The sequence below is a fragment of the Balaenoptera acutorostrata genome, chromosome 7 (genome assembly GCF_949987535.1).
Source record: "Balaenoptera acutorostrata chromosome 7, mBalAcu1.1, whole genome shotgun sequence".
NCBI lineage: Eukaryota > Metazoa > Chordata > Mammalia > Artiodactyla > Balaenopteridae > Balaenoptera > Balaenoptera acutorostrata.
The window spans coordinates 108,062,315-108,085,777 of NC_080070.1; the positions used below are offsets into that span (position 1 = coordinate 108,062,315).

A 23,463-nucleotide genomic window follows, 5' to 3' on the forward strand; every position below is an offset into this window, starting at 1 on the left:
TCTTCAGAAATCTTGCAGGCCAGGAGAGAGTAGGCTGATACATTCAACATGCTCAAATTGTTCTTCAGAAATGAAGGAGAAATAAAGACTTTCCCGGACAAATAAAAGGAGAAAGAATTTATCGCCACTGGACCTGCCTGAAAGGATGTTAACTAGTAACATGAAAATATATGAAAGTGTGAAATTCAGTGCTAAATGTAAATACTAGGTTGGCCAAAATGTTCGTTCGGGTTTTCTGTAACATCTTATGGAAAAACCCAAACAAACTTTTTTGACCAACCCAATATATAGTCAAATTCAAAATACTCTATTACTGCAGTGGTGGTGTGTAGATCACTTTGAACTCTAGTATATAGGTTAAAAGACAAAAGTATGAAAAGTATAGCTACAATATTTTGTTAATGGATACACAAGATTAAAATACATAAATTGGGACACCAATAACATAACTCGTTGGGGGGAGGCAAGTAAATATGTAGAATTTTTAAATGCAATTGAAGTTACGTTATTGTCAGCTTAAAATGGACTGTTATAACTATAAGATGTATTACAAAAGCCTCATGGTACTGTTAGTACCACCAAGGAAAAAAATGATAAAGAGAAAAGAATCAAAGGATACCATGACCAAAAACCATCAACTCATAAAGAAAGACAGTGAGGGACTTCCCTGGTGGCGCAGTGGTTGAGAATCCACCTGCCAATGCAGGGAACACGGGTTCGAGCCCTGGTCTGGGAAGATCCCACATGCCACAGAGCAACTAAGCCCATGTGCCACAACTACTGAGCTTGTGCTCTGGAGCCTGTGAGCCACAACTACTGAGCCCATGTGCCACAACTACTGAAGCCCATGCATCTAGAGCCTGTGCTCTACAACAAGAGAAACCACCGCAATGAGAAGCCTGTGCACTGCAACAAAGAGTAGCCCCTGCTCGTCGCAACTAGAGAAAGCCCGTGCGCAGCAATGAAAACCCAGTGCAGCCAAAAATAAATAAATAATTTAAAAATAAATAAAAAGAAAGACAGTGAGAGGAAGAAAGGAACTATAAAACAATCAGAAAGCAGGTAACAAAATGGCAATAAGTTCTTACCTATCAATAATTACTCTAAATGTAAATAGTTTAAATTCTCCAATTAAAAGACAAAGAGTAGGGGCTTCCCTGGTGGCGCAGTGGTTAAGAATCCGCCTGCCAATGCAGGGGACACGGGTTCGAGCCCTGGTCCCGGAAGATCCCACATGCCGCGGAGCGGCTGGGCCCGTGAGCCACAATTACTGAGCCTGCGCGTCTGGAGCCTGTGCTCCGCAACAAGAGAGGCCGCGATAGTGAGAGGCCCGCGCACTGCGATGAAGAGTGGCCCCCGCTTGCCACAACCGGAGAAAGCCCTCGCACAGAAACGAAGACCCAACACAGCCATAAATAAATAAATAAATAAATAATTAATTAATTAAAAAAAAAAAAATAAAAGACAAAGAGTAGCTCAATTCATAAATAAGACCCAACTATATGCTGCCTACAGAAGACTCACTTATGCTTTAAGGACACTCATAGGCCAGAAGTGGAGGCATGAAAAAATATTCCACGTGGATGGAAAAATACTCTGTGCAAATGGAAACCAAAAGAGAGCAGGTGTAGCATATTACACAAAATAGACTTAAAGTCAAAAGCTGTAACAAGAGAAAAAGAAGGTCATTATATAATAAAGGGATCAATTCCTTAAGAGGATATAAAAATTGTAAATATGTATGCTCCCAATATTGGAGTACCTAAACAGATCTGAAGATAAAAATAGGCAGCAATGCAATAATAGTAGGGGACTTCAATACCCTGGTCTCAACAATGGATAAAATATTCAGACAGAAATACATTATGAACTAATGAATTTGAACTACACTTTAGACCAAGTTGCCTTACAGACGTATACAGAACATTCCAACCAATAGCAACAGAACACACATTCTTCTCAAGTGCACATGGAACATTCTCCAGGATGCATCATATGTTAGGTAAGAAAAAAAATTTAATAAGATTAAAATCTTATTAAGTATCTTTTCTGACTACATGGTATAAAATTAGAAGTCAGTAATGGGAGGAAAGCTGAAAAATTCACCTATATATGGATTAAACAACACATTCTGAAAAAACAATGGATCAGGGGTAAATGTTTTAAAAATTTTGAGGTGAATGAAAATAGAAACACAAATACAGAAATTGATGGGATTCAGCAAAAGCATTTCTGAGAGAGTAGTTTACAGTGATAAACACGTTTCTACATTAAGAAAAAAGAAAACACTCAAACAACCTAACTTTACATCTCAAGGAAACAGAAAAGGAAGAACAAACTTAGTTGATGGGGAGAAATAATAAAGATTAGAGCAGAAATAAATGAAATAGAGACTAGAAAGACAATAGAAAAGATCAATGAAGCTAAGTTGGCTTTTTGAAAAGAAAAAATTGACAAATCTTCAGCTAGACTTACCAAGAGAAAAGAGAAATGACCCAAATTAATAAAATTATAAATGAGGAAGGAGACATTTTAACTGATACCACAGAAATACAAAGAATCGTAAGAGACTATGAACAATTCATGCCAACAGATTAGATAATTTAGGAGAAATAGATAGATTCCTAGAAACACACAACTTACCATGACTGAATCATGAAGTAAAAGAAAAACTGAGCAGACCAATAACAAGCAAGGGGATTAGGAGATTGAATAAGTAACCAAAAACCTCCAAACATATAAAATCCAGATGGCTTCACAGATGAATTCTACCAAACACTTGAAGAAGAAGTAATAACAATCCTTCTCAAACTCTTTCAAAAACTTGAAGAGGAAGGAACACTTTCTAACTCATTTTATGAGGCCAACATTACCCTGATACCAAGCCAAGCAAAGACACTACAAGAAAAGAAAATTACAGGCTGCTGTCCATGATGAACATAGATGCAAAAATCTGCATTAAATTGAAGAGCACATTAAAAGGATCATACACTATGATCTAGTGGGATTCGTCCCTGGGTTGCAAAGATGGCCCAACATATATAAATCAGTAAATGTGATATACCACATTAACAAAATTGAGAGATAAATATATGATCATCTCAATAGATGCAGAAAAAGCACTTGACAGAGTTCAACATCCATTTGTGATAAAATCTCTCAACAGATTAGGTGTAGAAGGAATGTTTCTCAACATAACAAAGATGATATAGAGCACCCCACAGCTAACATCATAATCAATAGTGAAAAGTTAAAAGCCTTTCCTGTGAGATCAGGAACAAGACAAGGATGCCCATAATAACCACTGTGTCCTATTTAACATAGTAAACTGTAAGCTGAAGCCAGAGTAATTAGGCAAGAATAATAAATAAAAGGCATCCAAATTAGAAAGAAAATTAAAATTGTCTTTTTGCAGGTGACATGATCTTATATGTAGAAAACCCTGAAGACTCCACTGAAAACTGTTAGAACTAATAAATTCAGTTAAGTTACAGAATACAAAATTACCATACAGAAATCAGTTGCATTTCTATACACCAACAACAAAGTATCTGAAGGAGAAATTAAGAAAGAAATCTCATTTACAGTACCATCAAAAGCAATAAAATACTTAGGAATAAATTTAACAAAGGAGGTAAAAGACATGTACACTGAAAACTATAAGACACTGGTGAAAGAGATTCAAGAAGACATGAATAATGGCTGAATACCCTGTGTTCTTGAATTGGAAAGATTGGTATTGTTAAAATGTCCATACTATCCAAAGCAATCTACAGATTCAGTGTAGTCCATATCAAAATTCCAATGGCATTTTCCACAGAAATAGAAAAAACTATCCAGAAATTTGTATGGAACCACAAAAGACTTTAAATTAAAAAAAGCATTCCTGAGACGAAAAACAAAGCTAGAGGCATCACACCACCTGATTTCAACCTATATTACAAAGCTGTAGTAATCCAAACAGTGTGGTACTGACATAAAAACAGGCACATAGATGAGTGGAACAGAATAAAGAGCCGGGCATAAACCTATGCATATACAGTCTACTGATTTTTGACACCAAGAACACACACTGGGGAAAGGATAGTTTTCAATCAGTGGTGCTGGGAAAACTGGACGGCCACATGCAAAAGAATGAAACTGGACCCCTATCATACAGCATTCACAAAAATTATCTTGAGATGTATCAAGGACAAATAGAACTGTTTTTTTAAAAAAAAGGGACTTACCTGAAACTGTAAAACTCTTAGAAGAAAACACAGGGAAAAATCCTTGACATTGGTCTTGGCAATGATTTCTTGGGTAAGACACCAAGCATACAGGAAATGAAAGCTGAAATAAACAAATAGGTCTGCATCAAACTAAAGAGCTTCCACACAGCAAAGGAAACAATCAATAAATTGATACTTTACAGAAGAGGGAAAGTATTTGCAAGCTATATATCTGATTAGGGGTTAATATCCGAAGTATAAAGAACTCAGAAAACTAATAGCCAAAAAGCAAATAATCCAATTAGAAAATGGGCAGAGGAACTAAATACACATATTTCCAAAGAAGACATTCAGATGGCCAACAGATATATGAAAAGTTGCTCAACATCATTAATCATCAGGGAAATGCAAATCAAAACCACGAGACATCACCTCACACCTGTTAGAATTGGCTGTCATCAAAAAGACAAGAGACAAGTGTTGGCGAGGATATGGAGAAAAGAGAACTCTGGTGCACTGTTGGTGAGAATATCAGTTGGTGCAGACACCATGGAAAAGACTATGGTGGGTCTTCAAAAAATTAAAAATAGGACTATCACATGATTCAGCAGTCCCACTCCTGGGTATATATCCAAAGGAATTGAAATCAGTATATTGAAGAGATACATGTACACCCATTTTCATTGCAGCATTATGCACGATAACCAAGAGATGGGAACAACCTAAATGTTCTTCCAGAGATGAAAAGGATAAAGAAAAATGTGGCTTATATATACAATGGAATATTATTCAGCCATGAGAAAGAAGGAAATCCTGCCATTTGCTACAACATGAATGAACCTGGAGGGCATTATGCTAAGTGAAATAAGTCAGAGAAATACAAATACTGTATGGTTTCACTTATAGTGGAATCTAAAAAGAAAAAAAAGCCTGTTTCATAGAAACAGAGATTTGAATGGCAGTTGCCTTGGGCTGGGGGAAGGGGAAATAGGGCAATATAGGTCAAAGGGTACAAATTTTCAATTATAAGAAGAAGTTCTGAGGATCTAATGTACAACGTGGTTGTTATAGTTAATAATATGGAATTGTATACTTGAAAGTTGCTGAGAGTAGGTCTTAAGCATTCTTATCACACACACAAAGAGAGAACTGTCAGGTGATGGATGTGTTAAGTGTCTTGATCTTGACAATCATTCCACAATGCAAATGTACGTCAAAACAGCACGTTGTACACTTTAAATATATAGTTATATCTGTCCATTACCCCTCAATTTTATTTTTTAATAACTTTTTCATAAAATTCATTAGGATTTTTATAAAGGTAGAAATAAATGTGTGTGTTCAGTCAGCATCTTGAGTCCAAAGCATGGACGTAGCATTTTTGAGCAAATTAAATTTTTTTTTTTAATATATATATTTTTTCATCGAAGTATAGTTGATTTACAATGTTGTGTTAGTTTCAGTTGTACAGCCAAGTGATTCAGTTATACATACATTCTCAATTTTTAAAAATGAAAAAAATACAAGGAAATTAACAGGATTTAGGATGACTGCCTTTTTTTTTTTTTTTTTTTTTAAACCACATCCTTGTCGTGACAGGGAAAGTCTTGCATGAGGAGCACGTTGAACTCTTGATGGAGGAGTTTGCATTCCTGAAGAAAGAAGTGGTGGGGAAGGACCTGCTGAAAGGGTCTCTCCTCTTCACAGGTCAGCCCTTGGTGGGGTCACAGGTCATACGTAACTGGTGAGGCTGGTGGAGGGTTACTGGGTTCTTCCTGAGCTCTCTAGGATGTGAGCTTGGATTCATTTCTGCTAAAGACGTTCTGACTGAGGGCCGTTTTAATTTTCCCACGCACCCACAGACAATAAAAATAATCTATTTTTCTTCTTTCCTCAAATGAGATCTGATTGCTCAGTGGGCCTTGGGGAAAACGTGTTAGAAATCTCAGGCACATTTATACTTTTGGCCCAATCGATTAGGTAGAATTTTCTCTCATGAAATCTTGACAAGTTGGAGATTATTTTTCCACAGGAGGTTAAAAATGAAAGCTCTCTTTGCAAAAGGACCGAGAGAAAGGTTCTTGGAGAAGAGAACATGTTTATACTTCTCTGTGGAGCAAGTAGAATATGCATAGACCCTTTCTTCCTCCAACAAGTTATCAGGACCTTGGCTGCGGCCAAGATATTTGATCTACTATAAATTCAGCTATTTACTTTATGTTGGTCATTCTTTGAGCACCTCCATTAGCAGAAGGAAATGAACAGCCTGGAGCCTCAAGGTCTGCAGTCTCCTTTGGGTGGACTCCTTGGATTTGTCTCCACCCTAAGGCATCTGGGCCACCTTTCCCGAGGGCTTTCTTTACAGAAAGGAAACCGACATTGTCAAGTGGTAAAACCATTCATCTGTTTGTGAGTTTCCAGAATATATACAGTAGTGGAATCTCATTTCAAAATCCATCTTCAGGGACATCCCTGGCGGTACAGTGGTTAGGACTCCGAGTTTCCACTGCGGGGGGGGCATGGGTTCAACCCCTGGTTGGGGAACTAAGATCCTGCATGCCATGCGGTGCAGCCAGAAAAAAAAAAAGAATGGCACAAAATCCATCTTCATCCTTTAAAATGATGATATAATGAGAGTTGTGGAGACAATAATAACCATTAGTCTGCACAAGGAACTGTGCTAAGTATGTGACATTATTTTATTTCATGTTAATTCATATGATAATCCTATAAAGTGGGTATTTATTACCCCCATTATACAGATTTTTTTAAATGAGGCTCAGAGAGGTGAGTAGCTTCACAAAGCTGACCCAACAGTTAACGTGGCCAAGGCAGACAGACTGGAGCTCAGACCTGTAGCAGCTGTTCAGTCCTCTGCAAAGAAGGAGAGCAAACAGTAAGGAGCCCAGAGGGAGCCGCCTTTCCTTTGTAAGTTTCATACTTAGGTCCTAGTGATTTGAAACCATGCTCTCTATGAAACTTACAATCTTTGTTTTCTTTTATTTATCTTTTTATTTACTTTGCTTGTTTTCTTTAGAACGCACTCATAATTATTAGTTGTTTTAAGTCAATATCAAAGTTATAAGAAATCTTTGGTTTAAAGAGCAGTGTAACAGATATGAAGTCTTATAAATGTAGGTTATGTTTAAAATTTAGGCCGGGAAGAGAGGGGAGCAGTATCTTGACCAGATTTCTCAGACAGATACTCCTTGCAACATACTGTTGTACATGAGATTATGAAGACTGAGGAAACACTTAACGCTGTATCAATTTTCTTGATATTGACTACTTTATAGGTATTACTGTTTCCTCCACAGCTATCACAATTCCTTCACTCCCTTGTCATTTACACAGTTATATGGTATTTATAGGAATATAGGCTTGAGGGACTAAAATACGTTAATTCTTTTACTTCTTTAAGTCACTAACTGAAGGGGATATATATGTTTACATATGTGTGTGTGTGTGTGTGTGCTGTGTGCATACACACACACACACACACACACACGTTAGAAGCCTAAAACATTTTTATTACCCCGTGGGCCAGATGGACTGCAATTTCTAGTGAAATATTTTATTTTACCAACAAAGTGAATTTAAGAAACAGGAAAAAGAGGAGACGTTTTTATGCAAGTCTCCATCAGAATTAGTCATCTTGCACACCCCCGTCACAAGGTAGGTTGTGTGTCCTGATCACCCAGCCACATCTGTTCGCCCCCTGTCACATCCCCCGTGCCCCCCAGCTGTCAGCCCCTCCCCTCCAGCCCCCACCATGTCTGTGATTCCCCACAGCTGGCCCGCTGGAAGAAGAGCGGTTTGGCTTCCCTGCATTCAGCGGCATTTCTCGCCTGACCTGGCTGGTCTCCCTCTTTGGGGAGCTTTCTCTCGTGTCCGCCACTTTGGAAGAGCGAAAAGAAGATCAGTATATGAAGATGACCGTGTGCTTGGAGACGGAGAACAAAAGGTAGGTCATGAGAAGCTGCGAGGAGAAGGCAGCATAAGGACATCCACATGGGTTCACGAGGGAGAATACGGGGGACCCAGGGGCCTAGACCTGCACCTTCGACTCCCGAAGGGCCGTCTGCTTATGCCAGTGGGACGGGTGCTGGGATTTCACTTATGCTACCCCATGCCATCCTCCCAGCAGCCCTGTAAGGTTAAGAGAAGCTTACAGATTTGAGCCGGCTGTCTAAGCCACACAAGTGAGCAGTATCCGGTTGTGTCTATGGCCTGAATTGTTGCCAACATTTTATGGTGAAAGATTCAGGCACTGGTGAGTTGAAAGAATTTTGCAGTGAGCATCCGGCCAGCTACCTAGATCCTGCCATTAACATTGTACTCTGCTTGCTTATCACATGCCCAGCTATTTCTCAGCTTTACCACCACATCATATGTCATAGTGTTCCCAAAATGTTGATTCTTTATTTTTCCTACCAAGTCTTTTTTTATTATTTAAAAATGTTCAAGAGACTTTAAAATGGCCCAGAGACCCAAAGATGTTCGTGTCAAATATAAGCTCACACTGAGGTGGGGTCTGTTGGTTCCACCATTGCTAAAGCCTCCGTTTGATCCTGGTTCATGACACACCCTGATAATTCTTCTAGGTGGGTAGTGGTGATACCCTCTGATTCCCAGCATCTTCCGTAAATGGCCATCAGTCCCCTAATGACAAGAAATGCAATCCCAGAAATAATACGCTTCCAGATTCTACTTGAACGTCCTTCCTGTATTATTTTTCGAAACCAAGTCCTCTACTCATCCATCTGGGAGGCTGAGATAATGAGTCCCATCTGACAGTAAATGTAGATCTTTCACCAGCAAACACCCTTCAAGATAAAATGCCTCTTACCAAGTCTTTTTAAACATAAGGAGCCTCTGCGAGTCGTTTGCCGACACAGTTTCTTAAGTTATAGCTGCCTTCCAACAACCTAGTGGAACAGAGCAGAACCTCAGCAGAGGCTGGGGAGGAGGGCAGACATGACCTTGAAAGGTCACAATAAAAGGACCAGCAAGACCAGGATCACTGCTTGAATCCCGGTTGTACAAGTGCCAGTACTTGCTAACATTTACTGAGTTCTTACCAGGTGCCAGGGCCTAGTCCTTTTATAAGGATTTTCTCATACAATCTTTATACCAACTCTCTGGAGTAGGCATTATTATGGTTATTATTATGATCACCTAGGCAACTATGAGGCTCAGAGAGGTTAAGAAACTCGCTAAGGGCACACAGCTAACAAGTGATTGTGTGAGAATCACGCTCAGGCAGCCTGTCTCTGGTCCCCAGATGGTCACACCTTCTCCACAGAAATGCACAGGAAGGGCACGAGAAGGGAATATTATTGAAAACATGCCAGGCCTTGTCTTTACTTCATCCTAGTCCTCACCTGTCAACGAGGTTGGGTATCATTAGCCTCAGGTCCCAGATTATCCAGGAAAACCCAGTGCAATTTACTCCCAAGCCCGTGTTCTTCCCATTTTACCAGCAGTTTTCAAACTTTGTAAAAAAAAAAAAAAAAAGCATTAGAACACCTTTTCAACCCAAATCTATATAGAAGAGATACGCGTTTCAGGCCTCCTGTTGAAGCCAGTTGGTAGGAGTGGTGGCAGAGCCAGGCGTGCCCTACCCCCCATGCCCTCATCCTCCAGGGCAAATAATTTTTTAGGACCACAAGATGAGGAAGTTATTCTGTCCACATCTCTCCTGACGGCTCCCCCTTTATGTACTTCAGATCTTTTCCTCTTAAACATTCACCCCACACTCTAATGTAGGTCTGGGTGAGCTGGTTGGCTGAAGGGGAGGGCTCCTTTACCCAGGTTGGAGGTACCCCTGAGCTTCCTACAGCACCCAAAACAATCTTAAGTGACCTGCCTGGGCCCCTTTCTTGCAACTCCGCACCGACACCATTAGCCGTATTACGGCCCGTCCCTCTAGAGGCAGAGAACAAACAAACCAAAGGTAGTTCCCCTTCGTTCCTTAGCCACGCTGATCTAGCCTGCCCACGCCGGGCCTGCCCCACTGCAGCCCACGGGGAGAGGAAGAGGGAATCCGAGGAATGGAGACAAGAGAAGGCCAGGGACCCTGATGCCTGCCCGGCATTGAACCCTTTCCCTATTCACACTAAAAACTCCATTACTTAGCACGGCGGTCCAACCAGATTGCCTGTCCTTGACCCTGACTCTTCCCTGTAGGATAAGAATAAGGAGGGGAAAGCAAAGAAAAGTAGCCAGAGCCAGTCCTCTCATTCCTGAGACTTCGTTCCCAGAAGAAGGAAGGAAAACTATATATGTGTATATGTGTGAAGAGGTTGAATGCAGGATATCCATATTAAAGTTGGAAAGAGCTTGAATATTTGGCAATAATGAAATAATGAATTATATAATCAGGTGTCCCCATGATATGCAGATAAAAATATCATAATAGCAGTATCTGTAGGATCATAAAAATATTTTAAAATAAGTAAACATAATAAAAAATTAGTTATACTTTAGGATTTATATTCCATATACATATAGGCAAATATCTGAAAGGACTGTCTCAAACTGAAGATTATTTAGGCAAAAGAATTATGGATTTTTTTCCATCGAAAGTCCTTAAATCAATGCTGTATTGTTTTTAGAATACATTTTTGAAGAGCAGATTTTATATTTTTCCTGTCACATTATTCAGTGAAGCTTCTAACTTTACATCGAATCTGCTTAGATTTCTCTGTGTTTCATTAAGCAGATAACACAGCTTTTATCTACTGTAAAGACAGAAAAGATAAATCCGGAAAAAGAAGAAGCTTTAGCGGGGGTCTGTCCTATTTGAATTGTAGATTTTTGTGAGTGCTGACCTTGGCCTGAGGGGCAAATGTGAAATGGAAACAGGTGCTTTGTGAGTGGGCAGGCAGCATCTGGCCTTGGTATGTGCCTGGGGTCATAGACCTCTTTGAAAATGTGATGAAAGAACGCTAAGAATCCTTTCCCATAAAAATGCACATACACTTGGAAACAACAGTTTGCACAGGATCTCAGGTCTGGATCCTCCAGAGGGATCTGGTGAGATTCAGGGTAAAAACTCCTAAATAACAACCTGATACACCAGAATCTTTGAATTCCCCTGCCTGGTGGCAAAATTGAACAAAGGACCTTTGGGCAGTAAAGTTGCCAACAATCACCCATGGCGTCTGGGAGGCTGGTGGAGGTTGGGATGCAGCAGCTGCAGGGAAAACGGGCACAAAGCGAGGACCTGGCACTGGGTGCTCAGGTGCCAGCCCGCATCCGCGCGCCTCTGTGAAATTAACCCTGTGCCTCTTGCTTCCACAGCCCGTTGACGTGGATTGAAGAGAAGGCGCCTGGCCTAAAGCGGAACAGACATTTAAGCTTCCATTTCAAGTCTGGGTCCCTGGAGAATATGCCCAACGTAGGCGTCAATAAGAATATTTTCCTGAAGGATCAAAATATATTTGTCCAGAAACTCTTGGGCCAGTTCTCTCAAGAGGAGCTGGCTGCCGAGAAGAAACGCATCCTGCACTGCCTGTGGCTGGCGGGAGAGATCCAGAAACACTGCCGCTCGAAGAAGTGAAGGGAGGGGGCAACACGGCCCTGCCCAGACGAGACCCGAGCCTGATTTTTATCAAGAGTTGACCTTTATCTCTATTCTTACCATTAAACGTGTCTTGGGTAAACAGGATTCGCTTATTGTCACGAGCCGCGTTGGGAGTGATACTTGGGTAGGGGCACATGTGGTGGGGATGAAAAGAGAACCACCCTTGGTTGAGCGGCACGGGATGCTTTAGATGTCCAGTTTCATTCACTTTTCCCAACGGCCCTGTCGGACGAGTATTACCAGGCTTGTTTTCCTTAGTATATTGAAAAAATCTTGTTTGAAGTCACCCAGATAGTAAATGGCAGAACCAGCCTTTAAATCCCACTCATGCGCTAAATCACTGCAAAACAGTGCCTGGAACCCTCCTTCCTGCCTTAAGGAATTTTGTTTCGCCCCCACAGACTATCACTGGGCGACCGTGCCCCGTGCCCGGTGCTGGGGATCCTAAAAATGAATAAGGCATAGCCGCTGCCCTCAGTAACTCCCAGTGTCGGAAGGGAAGCGAGTCACACAAACTGGTCATTGTAACGTCGGAGGTTCAGGCTGTCCCTGGCCATCTGGAGGAGGGTTCAGGGAAGATGTCCAAACCAGGTCCTGATGATGAAGAGATCAGCAGCGTGAAGGTCAAAGAAGGGCTTTCCTGGCCGGGGCGGTGGGGGTGGGGGGGCAGTATGAACAGAGAGAAGTAAGAAGCAGCCTGGCCAGTGCCCTGGGACAGTGTCGCTGGAGCACTGGGTCTGGAGTGGGGAGTCCCAGGGAGGCAGATCTGATGGGGGGGGGCCTTGTAGGCCAGGTGAAGAGCTGGGGTGTTGTTTATCAGGCTGTGCAGAGGCACCGAAGGGTGTTGTTTAACGTGCCGGGGGCGTGGGGTGCGTGGTCATGTTTCTGATTTAGGTAGAGCGCTCAGAAGGCTGCCTGGAGAGGAGACCGGAGACCCAGGAGACAGCCAGGGAAGCCACACGTGTTTGCACTTGGAGTCTTGTGCTTGTCTGGACTCGTGGCTCACGTCCGGTCCAATCTGCTTGACCTCAAGGCAGAGCCGAGTCCCAGGAAGCTGCTCTTTCGTTTCACTGGTGGTCCTGTTGCATCTTCTTCTGAGCTTGTGTTAGATTTCTTGCTTCTGTAAATGTCTCCCTCTTGGTTTTTTTCCCTGCTCCCCACTTGCTATTATGAGCCTTAACTAGTTTAGAAACCATGAGATGGAGGCAAACTCCGTTCTCTACCTCTGTTTCTATTATTCCATCACCAGAGTATCTCCCGGTAAAGCAGGAAAGTATATTAAATCTGAGAAAAACCCATAAGGTTATTCTTTCATTTGCCATGTAAAATAATTTGTAATAAATATTGGTTCATTTGTTCTCTTGTTTTATTATCACATCAAGTGTCCCTCAAGGCCAGGAAATATTGTATGCTCTATGTTTTTGTATGCTCCCCAGTATCTAGCATGAGATAAATGTTACATATTCAATGATTAAAATACAGTGCAATAGTCTCTCCCATTTGGGCTTGATAACTGCTGTTTCAGAATATTGGCCCTATTTGATATTAGAAGTAGGACAGGGCTTCCCTGGTGGTGCAGTGGTTAAGAATCCGCCTGTCAATGCAGGGGACACGGGTTCGATCCCTGGTCCAGGAAGATCCCACATGCCGCGGAGCAACTAAGCCTGTGCGCCACAACTACTGAGCCTGCGCTCTAGAGCCTGCGAGCCACAACTACTGAGCCTGCGCTCTAGAGCCTGCGAGCCACAACTACTGAGCCTGCGAGCCACAACTACTGAGCCTGCGAGCCACAACTACTGAAGCCTGCGCACCTAGAGCCCGTGCTCTGCAACAAGAGAAGCCACCACAATGAGAAGCCCGCGCACCACAACAAAGTAGCCCCCGCTCGCCGCAACTAGAGAAAGCCCACGCGCAGCAACATAGCCAAAAATAAATAAAATAAATTTATTTTTTTAAAAAAATGGGTGGATGTCAAAGAAAACCAGAATTGGACAGTGAAGTGGTATAAGCAGATTTTATTCAGGACAATTGCAAAAGGGGAAAAGAGACCTTGGTATAGGACTGGGCTCAGTTCTCCACACAGCACTGGCGAGTGGCAATTTATAGCCAAGGAGCGGGCTTAGGGGTCGGTGGATGGAAACTCACTGAGGGGAAACATCAGGGGTGAGGGGATTCTGGCTACACCGACTTGACGAGATTCTTGCTGAAGGCAGCTGGCGCGATTAGATACCGAGGGGTGAGGGATGAGGAATTTGATCAGATATTGAGGGACTTAGTAGAAGTTTTGCTAAAACTGGGTGATGCAAGGACAGACGGGGAAGCCCGAAGGTCGAGGCCCAGCTGAGCAGGGGGCTCAGAGCAGCCGGACTAAATGTGGTCCAGGCAGGAGTCTTCGCCACGGGCTGTGTGGTTACTAATTGATGCTGTTAACCGCTCACCTCCAGCCTGCTTTCTGTTCGGTCAAGAGATCCAGAATGAAAACATCAAGTCTACTAATTCGTAGGAATTGCAAAGGGAGAAGGACTAGGAGACGGGAGAAAACAGAGCCGGGAGAGAAGATGCAGCAGAAGCCTCTTCCTCTTCTGCCTACAGCTGCCCTCACCTTCCTCTGGGGCAGCTGGAACCATCCCGGCTGACCCCCCACTGACGCATTTCCCAAATACTCCTTCCTCTGAAGGCCACGCCCCACCCCTAATCACAACTTTTCAAAGAAGGAGCCGCGAGTAGAATCTGAAAATACAACAAACTAGTGAATATAACAAAAGAAGCAGACTCACAGGTATAGAGAACAAACTAGGGAATTCCCTGGCGGTCCAGTGGTTAGGACTCCACACTTCCACTGTGTAGGGCCCAGGTTCAATCGCTGCTCGGGGAACCAAGTTCCCGGCAAGACTCGAGGCCTGGCCAAAAAAAACAAGAAACTAGTGGTGGGACTTCCCTGGTGGCGCAGTGGATAGGACTCCGCGCTCCCAATGCAGGGGGCCCAGGTTCGATCCCTGGTCAGGGAACTAGATCCCACGTGCATACCACAACTAAGAGTTCGCATGCCGCAACTAAGGAGCCAGTGAGCCACAATAAGGAGCCCACCTGCTACAACTAAGGAGCCGGTGACCTGCAACTAAGACCCGGCACAACTAACTAAATAAGAAACAATTAAAAACAAAAACAAAAAAACTAGTGGTAACCAGTGGGCAGAGGGAAGGGGGGAGGGGCTGTAAGTATGGGGGAGGGGGAGGTACAAACTATTGGGTGTAAGTAGGCTCAAGGGTGTATTGTACAAACAGGGACTATAGCCAATATTTTTTAATAGCTGTACATGGAAAGTGGCTTTTAAAGTTGTATAAAAATTAAAAATTATTTTTAAAATAAACTAAAAAGATAAAAATACGATATATTCCTACAAAAAAAAAAAAAGCCACAACTATTCCTGAGCCATTTGGTCAAAGTACCCAAAAGATGGTGACCCTCCTTTGCTCCCTTGCCTTAAGGCTACCTGGACTTCCTTGGAAGGTCTAGTGAGAAGACGATTTGAGCGCTAAGATTTCAGAACAAAGTAGGCTTTCTGTTCAACTTGAAGGAAAAAGCCCTCTCTCCCACTGTACTAATGCTCGTAAGTGTTGGGGGTCCCTCTAGGAGGAAGGTAACTTACATAGTGCCCTTGACCCCTCTCGGCCCCTCACCTACTTCTCCCATAGTAACCTGTCCTAAAAAGCTGCGGGAGAGACGAGGCAGCAAAGTCCAGCAGAGCCCAGCCACCCCCCGATGCACCTGAGTTCTACGCTTGCCTACACGAAGGTGGCTGGGATAGAAACTTCCTTTGCAATGGGGTGGCCTGCAGCTTTGAAGAAGAATTAAGTTACTCTGAGGGGACAGATTAGCAAACCTCTTTGGCTGTAGATCCCAACCACATTCCCCAATCAGCTTTATTGGAATAAAACTGATTCTTTTTTTTAAAAAAAGTTCATCTCTCACCTGCATCTATAGCTTAATTGGTCCTCAAAATTGAGGAGAAAAAGAAAATGTTTCTTGCTGAAATCCCAGCAATGCGTGATTGCCTTATGGTCTTCTGACTGAAGGAATCGAGTGGAAAAAAAAAAAAGAATATTTTAGCCAATGACACTAGATTTCTTCAAGAGAAAGCTATTTGGGGGGAAATTCCTTGATAAGCCCGTGCACTAGTAGTGGTGACGTTGGAGGTTGGGGGTTATAGGGGAGGGGACTCTAATGGAATGGACAGCCTTGGGGACCTAGGTGGATGGGTGAAGGGGAAAAAATAGACAAACCTCTCTGCAAAAGTCATGAATGGGAATTGAAGCGGGAAGGAAGGGAATAAGAGGTCCAAGAGAGCTAAACCCTTAACACTCAAGGTGTGGTGTGCTGACTGGCAGCCTTGGCTTTGGTACAGCCTGGGGGCTTCTTAGGCATGCAGATCCTCAGGCCTGCCCCAGACCTGCTAAACCGGGACCCGCATTTTAATAAGATGGCCTGGTGATTCCTGGGCACCCCCAATTCTCTCAGCTTGTAGACTAGTAAGGAAGAAAACGCTATTCAACTAATAAATGTTAAAGCACAACTATGAAGAATGCTACGAAGAGGATTTAAAAGCTGGTGTAGGGAGATTTTCTAGGCAAGAAATCAGGGAAGGCTTCCCAAAAGAATGTGCTGAACCCTGGAGGTTGAGAAGGACTTGCTGCAGGTGCAGGCAGGTGAGGCAGGGGAGGGAAGGGCATTCCAGGCAGAAGGAACAGCATGTGCAAAACGTGTGTCCAGCCAGTACTGCCCCTGGATGGAACAGGTTCAGGCACCTGAAATTCTTTTTTGTTCATTCCAATTGGCTTTAAGCCTAGCTATTTTAAGTTGTGGAGTGAGAATGAGCTAACAAACACTTAGGAAGTCTTTGGCCGACTTTAAAAGATCATATGAATTACTATTTTTTTTTTTTTTTTTAAATTTTTATTTATTTATTATTTATGGCTGTGTTGGGTCTTCGTTCCTCTGCGAGGGCTTTCTCTAGTTGCGGCAAGCGGGGGCCACTCTTCATCGCGGTGCGCGGGCCTCTCACTATCGCGGCCTCTCTTGTTGCTGAGCACGGGCTCCAGACACGCAGGCTCAGTAATTGTGGCTCACGGGCTTAGTCGCTCCGCGGCATATGGGATCTTCCCAGACCAGGGCTCGAACCCGTGTGCCCTGCATCGGCAGGCAGACTCTCAACCACTGCGCCACCAGGGAAGCCCCCATATGAATTACTATTGACTAAGCAAGCAGACGGGGGGTGAGGGGGAAGTCAAGATGGCGGAATAGGAGGACGCGGAATTCATCGCTCCTCACAAGTACACCAAGAATTCATCTACAAATGGAACAGTTCCCACAGAGCACCTGCTGAACATGAGCGGAAGACTTTGGACACCTAAAAGAATGAAAGAAGAGACAAAGAAAAGAGGAAGCAAGCAACATGTTCCAGGCCTGGAGCGTACCTCCCCTAGTCCAATTACTCTATCATTCCCATACAAGGCCATACGCAGGAAGCACTTTCCACTCAACTTCTTTTTTTTTAAAAAAAACAAATGATGAAACAGATCCAGAATTTAAGCCACGTGGCCAGGTTCCCTCACTTAAGTCTGGAGTCATCAAAGTACAGCCTGCAGGCCAGGTTTGGGGCTCATGGCCTGTTTGTGTAAAGTTTCATTGGGACACACTCACATTCAGTGACATAGTGCATATGGTTGCTTTCATGCTGCAGCAGAGCTGAGTCGTCGTGACAGAGTAGTTGTATGGCCCATAAAGTCGAAAGTATTTACCATCTGGCCCTTTACAGCAAAGGTTTGCCAACCCCCGTTCTGGATGGGGGAGCCCAGCATTGAGCTCAGGCCCCTCTGGCTGCACTTTTCTGTTTAGTCCCCCCAGGTGCCCATTCACGTCAAGGTGAAGGGTATAGCCACTGTCATAAAGTCCAAAATACAGAGTCTGGAAAGCACAGTGAGCAAGCAGAACACACTACCCGACTTTCATTGTAACTGTTCCTGGTTCCAGTATGTGTCAAAGATTCATCCGTTTGTGTTCCGCTAACATCTGAGAGACCTACACTGTGTGAGCGCCGCTGGTGCCGGGCTCCAGGGAGACTGAAGTGATGAAGACTTGACTCCTGCCTCTGGATGCTGACGGCTTACTGGGGAATGGCTCACACCAGCTGGAGAGTCTGATGTCCTAGGACAGGCACCGCCTGAAGCCAAGGGACCCCAGGAAGGAGGGAGCACTTCTGCGTGGGAATCCTGGGAGAAAGTGGCATCTGGGTTGAGCCAAATAAGGAAGGAGGAAAACAAGGAACGTTAGGGATTTGACAGCACAGAGGAGCAGGGTGGGAAATAAGGCCGAAAGGCAGGAAGGGGCTGAGCCTGGAAGACTCCAGGGCCAGAGGGGATGGAAGCTCAGGAGATAGTCAGGAGGCTGGCTGCAGCCCCCAGGTACTCTGCTAAAGGGGGTTGACCTCGGTTAAAAAAAAAAAAAAAGAAAAAGTCGATGTCTCTGGGGTGCTGTTTCCTCATCTTAAAAGAAGGGGTAGGACCAGATCATCTTCAGAGTCTTTGCATGAGGGTTTTGAGCAACAAGGTAAGATGAGTCGAGCTGCATCTCAGGCTGATGGGCCCTGAGGAGAGAGGGGTTGGGATCCACGTTTCTCCCCAGGCAGGTGACTTCAAGAGGGGCTCTCCCCTTGGAGAGAAAGAAGCCTTCACATAATGACAGCTGCATTATTGTACAGACACAGGACCAAGACACTGGACCATAAAATGAAGTCTTCCATAAAAAGGAGGAGGCCCCAAGATCACTCTTTCCTGATGAATCTTGATCAACAGAACTGACCTTCATAGAAAGATTACTTGGGGAATTTCTATGGAGAATATAGGGGTCTCTGAAAGAATGAGTTTGTGCAGCTTCAAGGAGAAGCAGTGGCAGTCAGATGTCAAGAGGCTGCAACTTGGGCCCAGGAAGTAAAGGGCTTTTTTCTTTATTTTGGGATCTAGAAAGCTCAGGCTTTCTAGAGGTAGGAGGAAAAGTGAGGCAAAAACGCAGAGTCGCCTCCACGACCTCTGGGTTCACGGCCACCGCTGCTGCAGTTGTAACGACCGCCAACTCATGGAGGACTGACCCTGGCCAACCATCTTTGTGCAAGGCCTGGGCGAGAATGCTACGACTGAGTCTGTAGCCAATTACTTCAAGCAGATTGGGATCATTAAGGCAAACAAGAAGACGGGACAGCCCATGATTAATCTGTACACAGACAGGGAAACAGGCAAGCTGAGGGGAGAGGCAACAGTATCATTTTTTTTTTTAACATCTTTGTTGGAGTATAATTGCTTTACATTGGTATGTTAGTTACTGCTGTATAACAAAGTGAGTCAGCTATACGTATACATACATCTCCATATCCCCTCCCTCTTGAGTCTCCCTCCCACCCTCCCTATCCCATCCCTCTAGGTGATCACAAAGCACCGAGCTGATCTCCCTGTTCTATGCAGCTGCAAGAAAAACAAATACCGTATGCCAACACATATATATGGAATCTAAAAAAAAAAGGTTCTGAAGAACCTAGGGGTAGGACAGGAATAAAGACGCAGATGTAGAGAATGGACTTGAGGACACAGGGAGGGGGAAGGATAAGCCGGGATGAAGTGAGAGTGTAGCATGGACATATACACACCACCAAATGTAAAGTAGATAGCTAGTGGGAAGCAGCTGCATAGCACAGTGTCATTTGATGACCCACCTACCGCTAAAGCAGCTACTGACTGGTTTGATGGTAAAGAATTCTCTGGGAATCCTATCAAGGTCTCATCTGCTCCCCGGTGAGCAGACTTCAATCGGGGTGGTGACAGTGGTCATGGAGGCCGAGTGCGAGGAGGACCCACAGGCCGTGGAGGCTATGGAGGCGGTGGCAGTGGTGACAGTGGCCAAGGATTCCCAAGTGGCGGCAGTGGCAGACAGCAGCGAGCAGGGGACTGGAAGTGTCCTAATCCTACGTGTGAGAACATGAACTTCTCTTGGAGGAATGAATGCAACCAGTGTAAGGCCCCTAACCCAGACGGCCCGGGAGGGGGCCCAGGGGGGGCCCAGGAGGCTCTCATATGGGGGGTAACTATGGAGATGCTCGTCGTGCTGGCAGAGGAGGCTATGATCGGGGCGGCTACCGAGGCCAAGGCGGGGACCGTGGGGGCTTCCGAGGGGGCCGGGGTGGTGGGGACAGAGGTGGCTTTGGCCCTGGCAAGGTGGACTCCAGGGGTGAGCACAGACAGCATCGCAGGGAGAGGCCGTATTAGCCTGGCTCCTGAGGTTCTGGAGCAGCTTTCTTCCTGTCCCCAGTGCTACCCTCATTATTTTGTAACCTTCCGACTCCTGATCACCCACGGGCTTTTTGTGTCGGACTATGTAATGTAACCATATCTCTGGTTCCCATTAAAAAACATGTTAGTTAAAAAAAAAAAAAAAAAAAAATGCAGAGTCGCTTCAAATGAGGGCGTGGCCACAGAAAAGCACGTCAGAAAGAGTGTTCACTTCCCAAGCCTTGTACTTACCTTCCTGAACCCCTGGCATATTTCTTCACACAGATGGAAGGCTCCCATGGCGGTGCCCACCTGTACCCTGTATGGGAACCGCAGCCAGAGACAAGCGCCAGGGCCAGGAATCCTCTTAGGGTACTTTCTTTGCAAGGTAGTCATTCTACAGCTTTCCACTTGGGGGCGCCAGAGATTTACCGGGACCAATGCTGACCCACCTCCAGTTTGCAGCCTAACTAGCCTTGTCACTTTTCAAAATCACTGTCTGTGCCGCCATGGGCTGGAGGACTAGCTTTCAGCAGCTCAGAGAGTAAGGGATGATGATACAGGTGTCTAGGCTCTCCAGGGACCCTGGACTCCTGTTCACAGCAGGACACTTGACTCAGATTTCCAGGAAAAACTAAAAACTTACAACTGAGACGCTTGTCTGGATTAGGGCATGGGTAACCTCATCCCTGAGTAAAGGGAGTACAAGAAAATTCTCTGAAGAAGCTTTAGCCTCAAAGGAAGGACCAGACAGAGCCGAGTTGAACGGATGAACTTCTCGAAGCCCAAGGGGAGCAAAGGACCGGGAAGGGCAGCCCGCCACCAGCTATATACACATGGTGCCCCCGCCTGTAAAAGTGTCTTCAGATGGAGGTTGGGGTCAGGGTTGGAAGGAGGGGACACAGATGCGTAAGCAACTCAAGAGCAGACTTCTTGAGCTAACTACCTTGGATGTGGGAGAAGCTGGAATTCATCACAAGCAATTAATGCAATGCTTGGCAAGGAGGGGGGATGGGTGGGTGGGGCTCCAGTGATGAAATCTGCATTTACAGAAAGATGGTGCTGAACCCACTCCCTGCTTTTGTGTCCCAAGGGACCAGGTGGGGAAAAGATGCTGCAGGGCATTTCCACTTGGCAGGTCTTTCTCTGCCTCAGCACAGAGCAATTTTGTGCTGATTAATTGACCTGCACAGGCATCAGCTCTTTTTCCCGTTGCTTCTTGTCTGCAGACTGAGCTGCTTCTCCAGGCTTTCGGAACATGCATTGTTTTTCTGGGATAACAAAAAAGTGGTGCTCCTATTTAACTAGTTCATCCAAATACTGAAACCAATGTGACATACATGCAGGCTGAGAAGAATGGGTTGGTTTAAGTTCCAGAAATCCCAAGTATAAGAAGTTACAGAGTGAAAAACCTCCCTCCCGTCCTTGTCCCCATCCACCTATTTTTCTCCTGTCTGCTGTCGTGAAGGTTACTGATGTTGAAATTAGCCTACCATTTCACCCACTTTAAAGTGTATGGTTCAGTGGCATTAAGTACATTTGCAATGCTGTGCAACCATCGCCTTTATCCAGTTCCAAACCATCCCCAAAAGAGACTCTGTACCCATTAAGCAGCCATTCTCTGTTTCTCCCTCCCCTGTTCCCTGGCGTTGGGGTGGGCTCTGCCCCACAGGCCTGCAAGCCTCTTCATTGCCCAGCCACAAGACTGAAGAAAGAGCCCGGAGACAGCGACAGAGACATCAATGCCTTATTGGACAGGGGAATCTCACTCATCTGAAGCAAAGGGTCCTAAAGGAACTCCCCACTGGCAGGATGTGGCAGCAATCTTCGCTAATTGGGGGGAAAGGAGGCTACCATTTATAGGGGGAATTGATGTCAGGTTGGCTCATCAGTTACCAGGGAAACCAGCGGCTGGGGCAGGGGGCAAGCGTGTAGGCAGTTACTGATTAAGCCCTATGATTAAGGGGATTGGATAGTCATGTGAGTGAAGCAGGGACGGGTCAAGCAGGGGATGTAAAGAGAGCAAGAGAACAGCCACCCTGAGTGGTCTGACCATACACTCCACCCGTACAGCACTCTACCCAACCCTTACAATCTTGTCCACGCCTCTCCCGCGATATCCCTGGGGTCAGGCAGGTAGAGGGTCGCTGCAACCAAATACCACAAATGCACTACAGACACCAGCAGCTAGACAGTATCAAGCGTAAGATACCTATGCTAAAAATAGCCATTCACCAAGAGGTGGGCAAACTTTGGAACCAGATGCTAATCGGGTCAGTTTCTCACGGAAGTCCGGAGGAAGATAACAATGACTTCTCACTATAGACCCAGCAATAAGACTCATTTCACAGCGAGGCCACCCTTGTCGCCCAGCCCGTGAACAGATTCCCTCTGCTCAGACCAGGGATGAACTGTAAGACGTTCAACAGGCACAGTACAGGGGAGATCACGACCATTAAAATACAAGCAGTGACAGCATCCTGAGATAACACCACCCTGCCTGTGGCTTTTGTCCTGGCCTGCAGTACCATACCAACCATCTACCCTCGGTCCCCACAGCCGATGCTGAACACTGGAGAGGCGGTGTAACCACAGACCACATGGTTAATAAAAGGGGGCTTAGTTGCGGCCAGGGAGAAGACAGGTGAGATCTTTCAAATCCTATTCCCCACGGGGGAGCAAACCCAAATCACCGGGGACTTACCTGCCAGTCCCAGGCCGTTTTACCATGTGTTTTCCTGGGGGTGGATCCCGCGGCCAGGGCAAAAGCAAGTTACTGTCCTGATCGATAGCTGGCAATGGTCCTTCAGTGGTCAATAGCTGAACTTGGATGGTGTTGACTAGTTGCCTCTGGGTTAACATGGCTTAGCCACAGGGATGGTTACTCCTGCGACGTTCAGCTAGGGTTCATAGGGCTTGAGTTAGCCTCCTGGGCCACACGTTGAGAGCGGGTTTCATTCTCTATTAAGTAGTCCATTCATCCTTTCATTAGCCCGGCAGTAGTGGGGTCATAAGGCAGGTGGAAATACCAGCATATGTCATTTTTTGTTTTTGTTTTTTTTTTTTTTTTTTTTTTTTTTGCTTTATTTATTTTTTTTTTTTTTTTATTTTTGGCTGTGTTGGGTCTTCGTTTCTGTGCGTGGGCTTTCTCTGGTTGTGGCGAGTGGGGGCCGCTCTTCATCGCCGTGCGCGGGCCTCTCACTGTCGCGGCCTCCCTTGTTGCGGAGCACAGGCTCCAAACGCGCAGGCTCAGTACTTGTGGCTCACGGGCCCAGCCGCTGCGCGGCATGTGGGATCCTCCCAGACCAGGGCTCGAACCCGTGTCCCCTGCATTGGCAGGCGGACTCTC

General features: G+C 45.0%; 1 protein-coding gene across 3 annotated transcripts in view; it reads left to right on the plus strand.

Annotated features, from left to right (window-relative positions):
* The window catches only part of BLVRA (biliverdin reductase A), a 58,461-nt gene extending 46,583 nt beyond the window's left edge, over positions 1-11,878 (plus strand). For all 3 annotated transcript variants that reach the window (XM_057550512.1, XM_057550511.1, XM_057550510.1), the window contains 3 exons: positions 5,811-5,918; positions 8,004-8,175; positions 11,517-11,878. In XM_057550512.1, coding sequence (XP_057406495.1) covers positions 5,811-5,918; positions 8,004-8,175; positions 11,517-11,775 — 539 coding nt within the window. In that variant the 3' untranslated portion in view covers positions 11,776-11,878. The remainder of the gene's footprint in view (positions 1-5,810; positions 5,919-8,003; positions 8,176-11,516) is intronic.
* Positions 11,879-23,463: the final 11,585 nt, after the last annotated feature.